This window comes from Strongylocentrotus purpuratus, unplaced genomic scaffold (genome assembly GCF_000002235.5).
Source record: "Strongylocentrotus purpuratus isolate Spur 01 unplaced genomic scaffold, Spur_5.0 spur5_scaffold_5, whole genome shotgun sequence".
NCBI classification, from domain to species: domain Eukaryota; kingdom Metazoa; phylum Echinodermata; class Echinoidea; order Camarodonta; family Strongylocentrotidae; genus Strongylocentrotus; species Strongylocentrotus purpuratus.
In genome coordinates this window covers 7213918-7232048 of record NW_022145611.1, presented here as the reverse complement: position 1 = coordinate 7232048, position 18131 = coordinate 7213918, and the positions used below count along the sequence as shown (strand labels likewise).

The 18131-nt window shown below is 37.3% G+C and overlaps 1 protein-coding gene across 2 annotated transcripts in view; it reads right to left on the bottom strand.

Moving 5' to 3' along the window:
• Positions 1 to 1708: 1708 nt before the first annotated feature.
• The window catches only part of LOC584987 (kinesin-like protein KIF16B), a 53099-nt gene continuing 36676 nt past the window's right edge, over positions 1709 to 18131 (bottom strand). The window contains exons 19-31 of one of the 2 annotated variants that reach the window (XM_030998587.1): positions 17607 to 17766; positions 16107 to 16160; positions 12793 to 13157; positions 11792 to 11988; positions 9944 to 11038; positions 9081 to 9226; positions 8089 to 8268; positions 7410 to 7452; positions 6017 to 6064; positions 5244 to 5363; positions 3328 to 3417; positions 2810 to 2893; positions 1709 to 2329 (exon numbers count right to left, since the gene is read on the bottom strand). In XM_030998587.1, coding sequence (XP_030854447.1) covers positions 2174 to 2329; positions 2810 to 2893; positions 3328 to 3417; positions 5244 to 5363; positions 6017 to 6064; positions 7410 to 7452; positions 8089 to 8268; positions 9081 to 9226; positions 9944 to 11038; positions 11792 to 11988; positions 12793 to 13157; positions 16107 to 16160; positions 17607 to 17766 — 2738 coding nt within the window. In that variant the 3' untranslated portion in view covers positions 1709 to 2173. The remainder of the gene's footprint in view (positions 2330 to 2809; positions 2894 to 3327; positions 3418 to 5243; positions 5364 to 6016; positions 6065 to 7409; positions 7453 to 8088; positions 8269 to 9080; positions 9227 to 9943; positions 11039 to 11791; positions 11989 to 12792; positions 13158 to 16106; positions 16161 to 17606; positions 17767 to 18131) is intronic. The other variant, XM_030998588.1, reaches the window with a different exon arrangement.

The following is an 18131-nucleotide window of genomic DNA, read 5'->3' as shown; positions in this document are numbered from 1 at the left end:
ATGATCATCAACATGGATACGAATTGAAAACAAAACTTAACACATCAAGAATAAAATAAATGAACAAAGGCTACAAGCACACAGAGTGAGAAAGTACATTTACACATCAAATAAAATTTACCTCTAATATCAGTGCCTATAAAAATTGTTTTATATGAAAAGCCTTTGAAACTTACTTCTAGTTTGGATTTAAAATGATAGGGTGGTGCATTTGACTAGCACACACGTTTCTAGCACATTATTGAAAAGCATCGAATAATTCAAACTAATTTCATTCTGTTTTGTAAATTATTACACATGACCCACTATTGCCTACCTGCATTTCATATATTTCTTTGAGCTCCTTCCAAAGCTTGCAAATGTTTATGACTATTGCAAATATATTGCTAGAGACTACTAGCAGCTTCACATGGCTGCTCTAATAAAAACAATGACATTCATGAGAGAGATTGTAATCAAACATTATTGTCTTAGTCTTTGCAATTCCATCAAATCAACAAGGTTTGATAAGTATTAGCCACATTTATAAGTAGTTAAAAAGATGCAGTGCTTGAATGTTAAAGAATTGTAAACATAATATTTCAGTATTTCTATGCAGTATTACATAATGATTTGGGCTATGTTTCGAAGGAATCTATATCTTTTGAGATTCTACATTTAATCCTTTTCTATATCTTTTACAACACTGTTGTAGTCAGGTCAGTGGATTTATGGTGGCTTTAAGAAGCAAATCTAACTGAACTGGACATTCCATTATTGATGCATATGACTACATACATTTATTATCATGCATGTATGAATATAAAATACTCTATCATATTTTGTCTCACACATCATCACATAGTATATATACAGTACACTGTTCCCCATAAAATTGGAATAAAACTCTTTTCATGAAATGATTGTGACAATATGGTAAATTCCCGATAGAGAAAGTTTATATCTTCCCAGATCTTTACTGATCAATCTAAAGAGTCATAGAGATTGATCAATGAGAGAAACTATTCTATCAAGAATAAACCATATGATACAATCATTTCATGAAATCGTTAAGAAAAAATTATTCCTACTTTACGGGAAACCGTTGACATATCTTTATCTTGCTTTCGAGGTATAAATCACTGGGTTTAAAATTTAGAATATTTTACGACAGTTGAGCTGTGTTTTAACTGTCATTTGAGAGCAGGACTCCCAAAAGGAAATTATACCGATACTTGAAAGAAGAATAGTTCCTCTTAACAGTAACAATGATCAATCACAACACAACACTTTTACTGACATTAATTTTTTATAATTTGTTTACAAAACATATGTTTCCTCATATCTTATGATCTAGGTGGCTAGACACATTTGAATAGATATTCTAAAATCATTACTTGAGAAGACAAATGGATTTTGAATAGTGACCATGATTACATTTTGCACAAGAACTTTCAACTTGTGAACAAGTGAAGTGAAGCCTTAAAAAATACGAAAGCTGATTGCATCGTATATTTCTGCATGTAATGCAAATAGAACCAGAGAGGCGTCGATTCTATAACTGCCCATTAGTAGCCATCATACTGGCTCACGTATTACAGTTTGATCATTATCGTCACATTAAAGATAAACTTTAGTACTGGTAATCTTGAACATTCAGTGTAAGTTTCGTTTGATTCTGTGAGAATTAATTTTTTTTTTTTACCAGTACTGGAGTTTATCTTTAAGCTTTCATTAATTCTTGTGATTTGCTCTTATAGGTGTTGAAAGTTTCAGTTCCTCTACTTCTTTCTGGAATCGTATTTCAAATGACAGTTTTTGTTATAAGCTACTGAAATCCTTGCTTCTGATTGGTTATCAGCAGATTTGTCACTGATTTTTGTCATTTGTCATTGCGAAAAGGCTTTGTGTAACGCCCCCCTGGAGTCATAATTATACACATGGACACGACTGAGCCAACATCAGCGACCACAAAAAGAAAAAGTTATCAAAATTTCCCTCGAATCAGCTCATTTTGGTTCCATTCTTCACGGCAAAATTGGCAAGGATAAAAGCGAGGCATACGGTAAATTCCTGACGCGCCGATCAGCATACACAGGCAACATGTTATCGTAGGACTCGTTTAATTCATGATTTTTGGCAAGTTCTGTTCAGATTTTGATACTGTTCTATCAGGGTTGTTCACCCACCCTCATCATCCGGTTCCATACTTGGTGATGTCGAAGGCACCCTTGCGGAAGAACGGCGACCACTCGCAGACGACCTGCTTGGAAAGGACGCGACCCGGACCCGGCGCGATGGGGCACTTGGGAATCTTCATACACACGTGCATGAGATTCTGGAGATATCTCTGAAAATGGAATTCATAAAAAAAGGTCCAAATTCAAAGGTAAGGTAAGGTAAAGTTCTAAAGTGCTTCTCCTTATTTCAGACTGAAAAAACAGTGTACAGAATACTTTCATTGTCTAAAGAAGAGAACAAATTGTAAGGTACATACATGTACATTGATTATCAATTAAATCTCTTATCTTTGAAGACATGCAAGAACTAATACCATAGTAATGCAGCTACATATGATTGAATAATACCTGCACTGACACTTAGAAAATGAATATTAGTTTCAATCACATGCAAAGATTTGGAGTTAAGTTGTTCTAAATGTTAGAAACTATTTATAGCTCATTCAATGCTACTCCTTCTCCACATAACGTACTTGTCTACAGTCTCTGATATACATGTATACAAATTCATGGCAGCATTCAATATGAATACAGTAGAATGATAATGTGTTGTACGATTTCAGAATTGTTTTTTTTCTTTCAAGGCTTACCTCCAGCTCCATCCTCCTTCTTAGCACCACTCTCTCAGACTTATTACCAAAGAGACGACGAGGCGGAAACTGTAAGGCATTCACCTATAGAGGGAGAAGAAACAAATAATTTACTTATTAGCAAAGTTTAATACACAGGGTTAGCATTTGTGTTGATTGTGGAGTTCAAATTACATGAAAATTCAATGGGATATAACTGTGACAGCACAACAAAAAATGCACATGAAGAGAAATAAATATTATTATTCTGATGCAGATAAGGATGGGCACATATCTAAAAATTACTTACTTTTTGTGCTTCCACTATTACAGGAAGAAAACGAAGGACAGATCTTTACAAATTGAGAATCATTTCCATTAAAGTTCCACTACAGTTGTATTATGAAAAGATGAAAACATATCATCATGCTAATTCATTCAAAGACAATATCTGGCAAGCTGACCAAAATGAAAAGAATCAATTACAATATGTACAAATTAGTTCAGAAATAATAATACTTCTTCAAACCAAATATTACCTCTTTGTATTTTCTCCTCATGTAATCATGAAGCTCCCTGAATCTCCTGTATCTTCTGAACACGATCCACGACTCATTTAAAACTTTCAGCTAAAACATGAAGGAGAGATCATAACACATTTGTTTAAATGGTAAAGATTGATGTTTGTTGAGTATGCTCCCCAGGGAGTGGAAAATGCGCATACATTGTGTTGCAAGTAAGCCTGAATCCGATGACCGGGGTAATAATATGTGCTGTGCCTAGAAACAAAGTACTAAGCGCTTTATAAATGTGAGCTATTATCATTATTATTATTTATTTTGGGCATAATAATATTTACATTGTGCATATACAAGGAATCAAAATGTTAATGCATTTGCACAGGGTCTCTCATCTTATAGAATTGTTGTTTTTCTCCATGAAAGCACAGCTCCTAGATGAAATGAACCTACATAACAATCATCATTACATTAAACATACAAAGAGTGCTTTATACAGTATGTATCGCTTTTAAATTTTTCATGCATTTTAATATGCAATGGGGAATCTCAGCAATCATCATTTAACTAATCCCCATCGTCTTTAAATCATAAGGTCATGAGTTCAAATCCCATTCCAGGACGTTAACTTCCTTCAGCAAGAAATTCATCCACATTGTGCTGCACTCCACCCAGGTGAAGTAAATGGGGACCTGGTAGGAATTTATTCCTTGAAATGCAGAGCGCGTGACAGCTGCTCTGCTAAAGCAAGGGTAAATATGCCGCATTATTGTAGAGCGCTTAGAGACTTCTGATAAAGTAAGTGTTAGGCGCTATATAAGCACCTATAATTATTATTATATACCTCATTTTAAGATTCTTTACTAATCCTGTCTTCTGATTGGTTGAAAATGCAGTCATGTTCTTAACCATGCCCGCTAATTAAAATTCATAGTCATTTTTCCCGGCTCTACCGATTTATATCCATTTTTCATAGCACTTTTTCCATGGCTGTGAAACGTGACGTCATTTTGCTGCGATCCCCATTTTGGTTTACGTGTTACCGTATAAGTTTCTTTTGTGCGATGACCGATGCGCAATACCGTTAACGGTGTTTGAGTGCAATTCGATTTTGGTCGCTGCATTCAGGCGACGAATCTACCAATCCACGCAGCGCAGATGACCGATCGCCATTTTGTGTACTAGTCTCGATCGCAAAATACTGGGGTTTTTTGTTTCCAATTTTTTGTCAATAAAGAGGCAAAATGGAGGACACAGCTATGCCAAGATTTCAACTTATGGATGACATTCAGCTGCAAGACTTAATCGATTCTGCTGATAGCAGAAATACGAAGTATGCAGTAAAATACGGCATTAAAATATTTGAAGAGTTCTTGCGAAATGTCAACACGGACCTCGGAGATGTAAACAGACTTCCGAATGCAGACCTGGACAAGATCCTTCAAAAATTCTATGCGGGTTGCAGGCAGAAGTCTGTGTAAATATGTTGCGAATTTGTGAATTTATAAAGTTACTGTTCATGTTCTACTGTTCTACTGGAGCACAGCTTGTTGGTGATATCATCCTGTACAAAAGTTACTGTTCGTGTAAACGTGTTTGGTATTCTCTGTTCTACTGGAGCACAGCTTGTTGGATTTCATACTGTACACAAGTTATTGTTGGTGTTAATATTCATGACTTCAAAGAGATGGAAACCTAAATGGGTGAGTCAACATTTTCCTTTTTTTCGGTATATAAAATATATATTGACTGCTTTTAATATTCGAGGCATAGTTGTTTCTATAGGGTCTCGGGAAACTCACAACCTGCTATGACCCCGCGGCGCAAGCGCCTTGGGGTCATAGCAGGTTGTGAGTTTCCCTTGACCCTATAGAAACAACTATGCCTCTCAAAGCAGTCAATATATCCTTATTATAACCCCTCCCTTGAATACTCACATGGAGTTCAAAGACGAAGTAGGAGTCCCATCCATGGCCTCTCTGCATGAACCTTGGGAGTGTGATCTGAATGGGGTTCTCAAGGGCAGCAGTGTGGGGCGTCTCAATGAAAGTTAGATTCTGGAAAGGAGAAAATCGTGTGTGATTTAGACAAAGTGCATTAGAAAACTCAGCCAAATTAAATCATAAAAACAAGAAGGACAAAAAAACAGATAAGAAAAATAGAGGAATCTCCCCTCAATCAATGGCCTTGTTTAAAGCATTTCATCCACCTTTTAAAGAGTTGCCCCCCCCCCCCCAACGCAACCTCCTGAATGGACAGACCAAATTACTGAATTAATTAATTTCTGATACATGTACAATCCACTTCAGCTGGATTTTTCTTCATGACTTGTGAATAGTTAAAGCAAATATTGGAAAGACTGATGAATTATTTAAGAGGAATGTTAAATATTAGCAAAACATATTTAGCCATTACAGCACCCTGTAATTCGTAACTACTCAGAAAACGTGCTAAGATCAGCCAACAGGCAGATTATTGGGTATGCATGTACAAGTGATTTGCCCTAATCTAGGACAATTCTAAGTTGCATACATCTATTCCTAATTAATACACAGTAAAAAGTAGGCCGTGTATCACATTATACATATCATGGGAACTATCGCAGATTACCCCCCTAAAAAGTAAATCTTAGATAACTCGGGCTAGGGTCTATGGAAGATGCCTGTTATAACGAAACAGAATTGGATTCAAAGGGTTAAATCACACTTACTGATATCCTCCTTTGTGTATCCTCTGGACTGTTATCTGCATTTGCATTCTGTGAACATTTAAAAAGCAACATAAAATAAAGAGTGATCGTATTCATAACAAGAAATTTACAGTGCATCACAAAACAAAATAAATTGGGAAAAAGTATCCCCAAATAAATATTTCAAGTTGTTTTCAGGAAATTGTCAGACCTGTCAACAGCTGAGGGTCTGTGCTATCAAATGATTCCAGAATATCTGACATTATTATCTATATTAGGCCCTCCAAGTGGTACAATAAATCAGTGTATTCAATATCTTTAGTGCAGTACCCGGATGACTGACCAAATTTTTTTCTTCGTATTGCTTACCGGTAGTCATTCGGGAACTTCGACAATCGTATATATTTACTGAGGTAAGTCAAATTTTGTTATTTCGCTAGTTAATCTGATATAGATAATGATAATAATATTGTATGTCATTGTTTTTTTGTGATACAAGAATATATTGCTCTTGCTATGACAATATTGGACTCGTCTCCGACTCGTTCAATATTGTCATAGCTTGAGCTATATATTCTTGTATCACACTCAAAGCCATCCAATATTATATAAATATTTTATCCTTCAGTGAGCGAGAGCCATTTGTGACATGGTGCAAAACCAAGACTTGACAAGAATGGATATTTGTACTGGCTCATGCTAGCCCAGGTGAGGGTTTTGAAGGTGGAAGAAAAGTATGATAGAACATGTATTATTTTCCATAATTGAAAAAGAACAGGACTGTTCATCATATTGATATTTGTGCAGTTTTAGATGGAGTTTAATTGCAGTTAATTATCCATGTTTAAACTCTAAAGCTGTGCTTTTGATTGATTGAGTGATTAGTTGATAATTTTTTTTCTTCATTTAGACTTTAACAAATCTTGGAACCAACAGGATTTGACCTGCATCTTGGTTCCAAGATTTGTTCTGACTTGTTTCCAATTACAGATCGATCAATTGATCTTGTTTACTGGGTGTAAGCCACAAATATGTTTAATTAATTGAAATTTCTCCCAGGAAACATGACATTTATAAAAGCTATTGCGCTAATGGAGGTCTAATAAATATTAATATTAATAAGTCAGAATGAATCAGGAGAGCTAGGGTATTTGTTTCTAGTTCATCGTGACTGTGCCATGGACCAGTGATGGCCTGGTAGTAGAATTGCTACCTGGCAAGAAGTAGATGCAGGTTCAAATCCCATTGGTTCCAAGATTTTTTCTGACTTGTTTTCAATTACAGATCGATCAATCAATCTTATTTACTGGGTGTAAGGCACAAATATGTCTAAACAATTGAAATTTCTCCCATTTATAAAAACAATTCCATAGTTCTGGCAATTTTAATTTGTGGCACAGTATTAACAACTTACCAGAGACAGCCTTGATGTCCGTAAGTCAGCCAAGGAATGACTCCTAATGAATGGGAAATACAAATCTATAGATAATCATTTTTCATTATTACCTGCATTGCAGACTGTGACACATATCCATCCACTCTTTCATGAATATTCAAATCTTCTTTTAACAAGGAACCACTGTTTCATGAATATTCAAATCTTCTTTAGACAAGGTAGAATCATAAAATGGCCGAGATCTTTCATATCGTTCACCTATGAAACCTCTACCAAGAGCTTTTCTTTTGTGGGTAACATTTTGTCTTTCTCCAGAACTACTTACTAAATCAGGCAACAACTTGTCTCTGAAGGTGCTTCAATGACTGATATCTTCTTTTTCTTCCTTTCTCTCTCTCTCTCTCTCTCTCTCTGCCTATCGGTTTCTTTTTCTCCCCTCCCCCCCCCCTCTCATCATCTACCTTATTTTCCCGTTCCATCTCTCTCTCTTTCTCTCTTTCCATCTCTCATGACCTACCTCATGGCTAGCTGATGTCTCATTTTTCTCTCATGTGTCACCCTCAAGGCCTTTGACCTTCATCTGACCTTTCTCCTCTAGTCTCTCCATCTCCTTCTCCACTAGGATGGCATTCTCCTGTTCCATCTCTCTCTCTCTCTCTCTCTCTGTCTCTTTCTTTCTCACTCTCACATGACCTACCTCATCGCTAGCTGATGTCTCATTTCTTTCATCTCCTTCTCATGTGCCACCCTTATGGCCGTCATCTGACGTTCCCTTTCTATCTTCTCGCTCTCCTTCTCCACTAGAACAGCATTCTCCCGTTCCATCTTTTCTTCCAGGAGTCTCTTCTTAACCTCCTCCTCCACTAGTCGATTTATTCTGTCAATTATGAAAGAAAATCACAAGTTATATCTGAGCTCTTTAGTTGTTGTTATAAGCAACAGTACTGGGTATCAAATGAAATACTATCATACATCTCATCTACAAGCATGCATATTTTATCAAATAATAGACTGATGAAAAAAAAAAATTATTATCATTATTTTTCTGTGATTATTATTATTAATATCATCATCATCATCATCATCATCATCATCATCATCATCATCATCATCATCATCATCAACATCATCATCATCATCATCATCATATAGTTGTAGTAGTAGTAGTAGAAGTAGTAGTAGAAGTAGTAGTAGAAGTAGTAGTAGAAGTAGTAGTAGAAGTAGAAGTAGTAGTAACAGTAGTAAGCAGTACTAGAAGTAGTAGTAGTAGTCATTGTAGTAGCAGTAGTAGTAGTAGTAGTAGTAGTAGTAGTAGTAGTAATAGCAGTAGTAGTAGCAGAAGTTGGAGTAGGAGTAGGAGTAGTAGTTGTAGATGTACTTGTAGTTGCAGTAGTAGAGTCATTTTATTCCAATATAATGAATTTCAGGAGGGACCGAATGTTACCTTTCTTGATTCTCGAGGTCACTAAGTTTGCTCTTCTCCTCCTCTATCCTCCCCAACTCCCTCTTTCTCTCCTCTTCAAAGTTCTCTCTTCTTATTATAATTATTATTATTATTTAGTAGAAGTATTAGTAGTTTAGTAGTAGCAGTAGTAGTAGTAGTAGTAGTAGTAGTAGTAGTAGTAGTAGCAGTAGTATTAGTCGTACTAGTACATGTAGTAGTTGTTTTCAGGAGGGACTGAATGTTACCTTTCTTGATTCTCGAGGTCACTAAGTTTGCTCTTCTCCTCCTCTATCCTCCCTAACTCCCTCTTTCTCTCCTCTTCAAAGTTCTCTCTTCTCTTCACCAGCTCCTGCTCAGCCTGTTGCATCTGCTCTTCAAGAAGTTGGACACTCTTCAGGGGTAAAACATGACACAAAGAAAAAAGTTGCCAGACCAGTTCTATACAAGAGCATCAAAAAGCATCATACAACACAATTTCATGGACATTTCTAATAAATCACAAAAGAAAAACAAATTGTATTAATGACTACATATATCGTCCCTATTTTCACGAAGTGAAGTTAGTGAATGAAAATCGCATACAATTTGCGTGCGGATTTTCCTCACTACCATCACTTCGTGAAAATAGGAACGATATATAAAGATTGACTATTCAAAAGGTGCATAAATGTTATTCTAAAATGAGGATGCAGAGAGTATCTTTACACAACTTTGACAGGAATGACAGAAAGAAAGAAATTGCCAAACCAGTTCTATACAAGAGCATCAAAGAGCATCATACAATTTGATGACCATTTCTAATAAATCACAAAAGAAAAACAATTGTATTAATGACTACATACATATCAAGATTGACTATCTAAAAGGCGCATAAATGTTATTCTGAAATGAGGATGTAGAGAGTATTTTATATCTTTACACAATTTTGACAGGTAGTGTTTAGATGGCTAATTACGTGCAAGAATTGCATATATTTCTTTACTGTGGGTGAATATGATTGCATAAACATAACTTTCAACTTACAAATTGTTTGGAGCTAAAAGAGTGTTAACAAATATCATTTAATATAGAGTTAATGCCCTTCTGACTCTCAACAGATGGAACGTACCTCTAGTTTAGAGTTGAGTTTCTTCTGCTCCTCTCTGAACTGTCCTTCCATGAAGCTACCTGTCTGGTTGAGTTCATCTACCTTTGCTCTCTCCTTGGTGAGCTCCTCTAAGACCCTAGACAGTTCTGCCTCAGTGGAATTGAGCTTCTCCTGGTAGTTCCCCAGGAACTCTGCCTGTTTGTGCTCCATGCTGTCCACCCTGACCTTCTGGTCCTTGATGGCAGCCCCTCCTGCATCCTGGGAGTCGATCTCGATGATCCTCTGCTCCAGCTGGCCGATCTCCTCCTGGAGCCCATGCTCCACCTGACGGAACTCGTCCTTGATGGTTGTCCTCTTGACTTCCAGCTTCCCCTCTGCAGCCTGCTGTTGGTTGCTCAGGTCATTCTGCTGCTGGTGGTAGTTCTTGAGCTGTTTCTCCATGTTGGTCAGTTTGGTCTTTTGCTTCTCCCAACCCATCGTCCTGTTCACCACCTCCTGCTCGATGAACTCCAGGTTCGCAGCCTCGATCTGGAGGAGGCTCTTCCACTCGTCCTCTAACAGCCTCTCGTCCTTCTGCTTCTGTTGCTCGAGGACCACAAACTCCTCTTGAATCAGCTTCTCCACTTTCTCCTCCTCATCGTCCAATGAGTCCCTTTCCTCCAACACCGCTCTTCTCCTCTTGCTGACTTCGTCCAAAGACCTCTTCAGGAGTTCCTCCTCCTCAACACTTGTAAACAAATCATTATCCAGCCTCTGCCGCCCTTCCCTTTCCCTGGCATCCAACTCAGTCTTTTCACTCTCCAGCCGTGATCTCTTCTCCCAAATCTGTCCGACGAGGAACTCTGCCCTGGACTGAATGTTCTTCTCCTCCTCTTCGATGGCATCCAACTGCCTCTGTTTCAGCTTTTCAAACTGGTCCCGAGCTCTGGCGATCTCACTGCTCTCTCTGGTTAGTCTCTGTTTGACAGAGTCGTCCATCTGAGAGGAGATCTTCTGGGCGATCTCCTGCTTGGCTCGGAGTGCCTCCAGCTTCTCCTTCTCCACCTGGAGAAAATGACGCTCCTCGTCTCTCTCCTGCTGGAGATTCTCCTTCTTGGTGTACACCTCATCTTGGAGCTAAATTAGACAGGGAATAATATGTTAATAATAAAAGGCACATTTATTATTACCCTGGCTTTAGCCTAGCTGCCATTACAGCGCTCTAGCATTTCAAGGAATAAATTCCTGCTAGGTACTGATTTAGCTCACCTGGGTCGTGTGGTGCTCAATACTAGATTTCATACTTGAACATAGGACTCTCTGAAACTCCAGAGTTTGTTTAAAGAGGCACACGTGTACCATGAGCCGTTGGTGTCTCTATAAATATATGTAGGTTTTGTCAACATTCCAGAAACTGGGACGAAATGTTATGAGTTTGTGTACAGAGGCATACATGTACCATGAGCAATGGTGTCTCTATAAATATATGTAGGTTTTGTCAACATTTCAGAAACTGGGACGAAATGTTATGAGTATCTCAGTTTATCTATACTATGATATACGGCACACTTACATCTAACATGCATATCAGTAATTAATGGCTATCTGCACAAAGAAGATCATTTCATCACAATCTCGTTGTCAAACAAAGCATCTGGTTGCCGTAGCAAGAGCTAACTTAAAGCCCATCTGTACTAGTTTGGCCAGGGGACCTCCCTGCAAGGTCACTGACAGTTGGTTATCTCATCAAATCAGCTCTCAACTAACATAAGAAAAAGGGGATCATGGGAGACCAACAGGCACCAATTAGGCATTGTTTACTATACAGAGGGTGCAAGTAGCTATAAGTGGTGCAGTGGGGCTTTAAAGTGCAAGAAGGATCAAACCAACCTTCATCATGGCTTGTTTCATCTCTGCCTCTTTCTCATCCACCAATTTGAGATTCTCTCTGTGTCTCCTCTCATGTTCCTCCAACTGCCTCTCAAGCTCAAGCTTCTGTTTCGCCAATTCTTCTACAGCCTTGGACACCTCTCCTGCCCTCTTGTGTTCAAGCGCGGACAGTCGGACCTTCTCTGCAGAGACATCCTCTGTAAAATTTACAAGGCATATGAAACAATGTTTGGTAGAAGTCTAAGATATAACAGAGGTACACTACAGTCAAACCTATCTATAGCGACCACCCAAGGAAAACACAAAAAGTGGCCTTTGTAGACAGGTGGCTTTAGTGCATGATTCAATGAGAAACTATTTTCAGGGGGAAACAACAAATGTGGTCTTTGTAGACAGGTGGTCACTAAAGCAGGTTTGACTGTACAAGCATAAATTGCAGATATAGACACTTGGGGAAGGGGGATCTCTAGTCTTCATACATGTACATGCAGCTCTTTTCATATGCAGACATCTATCCCTGAACAATTCACCGTTATGAAAATTACTTACCCAGGATAAATACTCACTTGGAACAACTCCCCTTAAAACAAAACAAAACTAAATCTCCTGCTTTTATTCCCTACTCAATATTGAATGTATATTCAAAAGTTTCTTCTTTTGGTAATATGATATTGAAAAATAATGATGTATGGAGAACAGCAATTTTATATAATTTCAGTTCAAAACCTAACAACTGATAGTGAAAGGCATCTTGGATATTAAACTGAACAGAAGGAATGAAAAATGCTAAGACCAGGACCTGTTTCTCAAAGCCTTTTTTCAACGACAACTGGCAAAATCAGTGACACATCTTCTGATAACCAATCAGAAGCAAGGATTTCAGTAGCTTATAACACAAACTGTCATTTGTCACTGATGACAGGTTTTGTGAAATGGGGCCAAGAAAGCTTCCTGGTTGTCTGTCTTTCACGTTGCTTTAAATTTTGTCCCATTGTTCTCACCTTCCATCTCCTGTCTGCTCTTCTCCATCTGCGTCTCCACCATGACCTTGATCTCATCCAAGGAGGCTCTCTCGCTCTCCAGCTCCTTGAGCCGCTCCTCGATGTCCCTCTGATGGCGCGTCTTCTCCTTCTGGAACTCCTCCAGCTGGTGCATGATGTCCACGCTCTGCCGCTTGAGTCTCCGCCTCTCATGCTCCAGTCTCCGCTCGGCCTCCGTCGTGTGCTGCTGCGCGGTCTCCCCCTCCTCGCGCAGCCGGTCCAGCGTGGTCATGCGCTCGGCCAGGCTCCGCTCGTGGGATTCTTGCTCCTGGAGCCGGGCCGCCTCCTGCTGCTTGTGCTGCTCCTCAAGTACCTGGATCTCAGATCTATGACATGGAGCATTTGAAATGGATCAAATCTTTAAAAATGCTCACGCTTGGGTATATAGTTTGTGAAGTAGGCAACTTGGCGATGACTGAGCCAACGGGTATTACTCTCCCGTATGGACGTATGCATAAAGGGACACTAGTACGCACAGGAGCGTAATACCTGTTGGCTCAGTGTGCTCCCCTCTATATACCCAAGCTTGGGCAACTTTAAAATGTTTTCTAGAAGGCAAGTTCCACAGCAGGTAAAAAGGATTTACTTTTGTGTGTACCGGTACTGGCTTTTTCAATTGGACTCCTGGTACATAAAACTTAATAGTTAAATTGTCTGAAACTTTATAAGGTAAAAAAACATTTAGAATACGGAAGTGATCATCATGTGATAATATGAAAAGAAGGACACCTATAACAGATCTATCATGCATAAACAATTAGACCTCTTGTGAAAATGTAACTTTTATACTCACATGAAAATACTTTTTTTTAGAGATGATGATAAATACAAGATATATTGTATGTACTCTACATGCATGTATCTGTTGAAAATTCTCCGTTCAATTTTTGGCCAACCCCAGAAAAATCTAGTAACCTTTCAAGTAGTCAGTTGTACATGTACCGGTACATGCAAAAATAAAATGATTTTTAGAACTGGTATACATAGCATGGTATATATATATATATATATATATATGTGGAATTGATTGACCATGCATGGTGTTAGTTATAATATGGATTAGTTTGATTGAAAAGCAGCAACAGGTGTGATAGTAACTGTAAATAACGAGTAGATTTACATAATGGTTATTTTTAAAGGTCAAATTTATCACGATCTTGTGCCCTTATTAATCAATCAACACAAGCTATTCACTGAGCGTATAATACATTATTCATGCTCCTCCAAATACATGTAATGAAAATTTATCAATATTGTTAAAATTCCAGACAAATACTTTAATTTCACTGACAGAATCTAACAAGGGCATTTTCTATCATTTGATGTCAAAATGACAACTCAAAAAATAAACTGAGATTTACACTTGTCATGGCCATAGATGCTCATCTTCAATTTTTAAAAAATGTCTCAAAATACATCGATAGCTATGGAACACAGCATTTCTCACAGCAATTTTAAATTTGTAAAACCTTCTCTAAAAATAAAATGTGATGACGTTACACTGAAAAGAATCATAATGTACTTGTAAACATAATTCAGATACCATTGAAAAAACAAACAAACAAACTTACAACAACAAAAAACACTTAAACTGAATAATAACTTAAAATAATAAGACATGAAAAGCGTGAATTAACAGACAATGATTTGAAATCATGATTACACAAGCATTCCAATGGATAGCACATAACACATATACACGATATGAGATTATATCGTTTTGCATACCATGCTAACAGAAACTGAACTGCAGAAAAAATGAGATTATTCAGCCTTAAAAGGTACTATTCACCTGTCATATAGTCATGAAAGTAACCGTAATTTAATAGTTGCATTGTCAAATATTTTACTAAAGAATGGCTTTACCCAATAAAAGCTAAATCTCTTGAGGTTTGATAGTAAAATGATGGGGAAGTTTTTATAAAAAAATGATGGGGAATTTTTCATTTAAGACCATATCAAGATGCTTTTCTCCTGAAGTACAAGTAAACTTCATATAATAACTGATAACTTTATAGGAGGTTGATATATAAGAGGACCTCCTCATCATGGTCATTCAATTTCCATCTCATTACTTTTTGGTCTGATTTGTCATGAATTTTCCAAAGTTGAATAGTACCTTGATCTCATATGGCTTCAATTCCTCTCGGACAAATGTTTGGTCCGATATTTCAAAATAAAACACAAAAATAGCTGAACACAGAAATCACTTAAATTACACCAGCTGATGAAACACATATTGTTATTAAAAGCAAATCAAAACAGAATGGCATTTCACATATGTATTCAAAGGATTACGTAGCACATGGTAGGCTCGTATTTGGAAATGGTGAGAAATTGAGAATGCACAGAAGATTGCTGACGCAGCAGTGTGATCATAAAGTATTGTGAAATTCAAGAAATCTAAAGACCAATAGACCATTTTTGTATGAAATCAACTTTAAAGGGATCGTTTAACTGGGATTGTTAAATCTGAGATACACGGTCCTACATGTTACCAGTGTCTGCGCTTCAAAATGATCAAGAAGTGCCTCAAAAAAGTAAAAATCTTTGAATGACCGGTTTTACCATACTCATTTTCCCCAATGGACTGTAGTGTTATGAAAACCGTTCAGCGAACGGTTTTCAAAATTTGTAATTCCAATCATCAATATCTTGATAATCAGACAGGTGATATGCTTGTAAAAGTCATGGAGTTCCTGACTGACCTAAAGGTTTATAATTATCATTGCAGCATGACCTAAATCAAGGATTATCTCTAAAGGATCTAAGACAAAGTTACCGGATCCCTTTAAAGCATTATTCTGTGTTAAGTGCCACGCTACATATTACTTCATTCATCCGTTATGAGTTATAATAATGTATTTCAATAGTCAGAATGTAAATTGCAAACATTAATAGTTGCTAGTAGGACAAACATTATGGCTTTTCCTACCTAGCAACACAACATGTATATTACTATTGCATCCTGACTATTGAAATACAACTATGAAATACAACTATTCGTAACAGGTGAATGAAGTAATTTGTAACATGGCACTGAACAAAGATTTATGCATTAAATTTGATTACATTAAAAAAAAAGGGCTAATGTGAAGGGCAGCCCAGCACTGTCAAATATAGAGCTACACATTAATTTGAATACATATGTGAACGCCCCCAACTCAATATCAATTCTGTGGCCGAGGCATTCCAGCTGAATCGTGCAATGGAAAATAATAAGCAAAGAGTGGGGTGGATCGTCGGACGGTGAAACAAAGAGGGGGTACTCTAACCTCTTCAGGTTTAGTCTATTCCATTCTTCTTGGTTCTTTTGTCTAATTTCAAGGCTGAAAATTAAAGAGGTTCAAGGGTTATTGAGTAGAAATACTAAAGGATGACAAGGCATAGAAATTAATGGTAAAAGGATGAAAAGAAAAATTAAAATATGGGGATATAATAAATCTAAAAAAGGAAAGAGAAAACAGAGAGCGATCTTGGAATGAAAAAAAAAGAAGATTGCTCAAAGAGAGAGAGAGAGAGAGAGAGAGAGAGAAAAAGATGTGAGGAAGTGAACAAGAAGAGAGAAAAGATAAGAATAACAGATGAGTAGAAGGCAGAAAGTCCATTAGAAATAAAGACATTGGGCAATAACAAATATAAAAGATGTAGAAAAAGATACAAATACACACAAATAATTATAGTATAAATTTTTTACAATGGCAATTAAACAATACAGATCTTTAAAATGTTTCCAAACCTGAATATCATCACATATACACTAAGGCTGTGAAAATATTTTCACAAACATTGAATAAACAGCATGAAGAGGATGACAAAAATGGTGTGCTTCATAAATGGTCCATCTTTACAAGTGCAGGAACAGCTGTGCATTGCGTAATGTGAGATACAGGTATATGATAATTTGTATACGACACTGAAACAGATAGAACACGTCTAGGATAATGAACGACACATGGAAGGTAAGTTCATTTCTGAAATTTAAAAAAGAAAAAAGCTGAATATTTGATGTAACTTTTCTGCAAAAATAGTTTATCATAAAACACAATGTACACCACAAGCACAGTAAAATACAAATTTCAACATCACATGTAGGATTTTTACCGTCAAAAGCACTTTAATGCACAACTTTGATATTACTTCATGACCAATGACTACATATCAACAACATTATGTGAACTGTGGTGATTAACCATGTCAGCATAAAACAGAAAAAGTCTTTGCCTCAAAACAATAGAAGGGCACATTCACAGGGGCTCAATCACCACCCGTTTCAGAAGAACCACAGAGAATTCTGTTTTCACCATGATTGTGAAGACCTCTGAACAAGTTCTACATGTCACTACATGGCAGTCACTTAATTTTATTTCTGTTTGTTGATGCTAGGCCAACGGTGCAAGGAGGTTGTCCATTGAGTGATAGAGGGAGAGATCATTTATTGCTACATATGAACAGACATTTAATGCCCCACTGCACTACTTATAACTACTTGCACCCTCTATATAGCAAACAATGTCTCATCGGTGACCATTGGTCCCACATGATCCTCTTTTTCTTATGTTGATTGAGAGCTGATTTGATGAGATAACCACCTGTCAATGACCATGCAATCCCTCCTTGCCAAACTAGTGCAGTGGGGCTCAAATGCCACTTTGTTTTCATAAGAACCACAGAGAATACTATTTTCATGAAGATTGCCATCACCACTGAACAAGCTCTCTATGTCACTACATGGCTATTACTTCTTAATTTTGTTTCTGTTTGTTTCTGCTTACCCAAATGGAGAGAAGGACAGCGGCGCAAGGAGGTTGTCCATCGATCGATAGAGGGACAGATCATTCATCGATTTGGATTTCAGTTCCTTTCTTAACCTCCTGGCTTCAGCAGGGTGCTTGAAACGGAAGAGGTTGCTATGACCGATGGAGAGAAAACAACCTATAGAAAAAGAGAAAAGAATAATAATACTTCAAATGACTTCTTGCGTGGTACCCGTCAAATCCGTCCGTCAAACCTTGACACTCCAGGGGGATGTTTACTGCATTGCTATGTTGGTAGGTTGTTTAATATGTTTTCATTGTCATTTTTATCAAATTTGGAAAAGATTGGATTGAATTGAATTGAATTAATGGGGCACCAAGGGGGTGTTCACAAAGAATAAGATTGACTTTAAGTTGGACTTAACTATGGCAGGCTGCTCATGCCACCGTTTGCTCTCACCATTTATTGGCATTGGTCTCTCAAGAGACATAAAAATCATAGTTACAAATCTACAGAATTTACATTTTTGATAATTCATTATC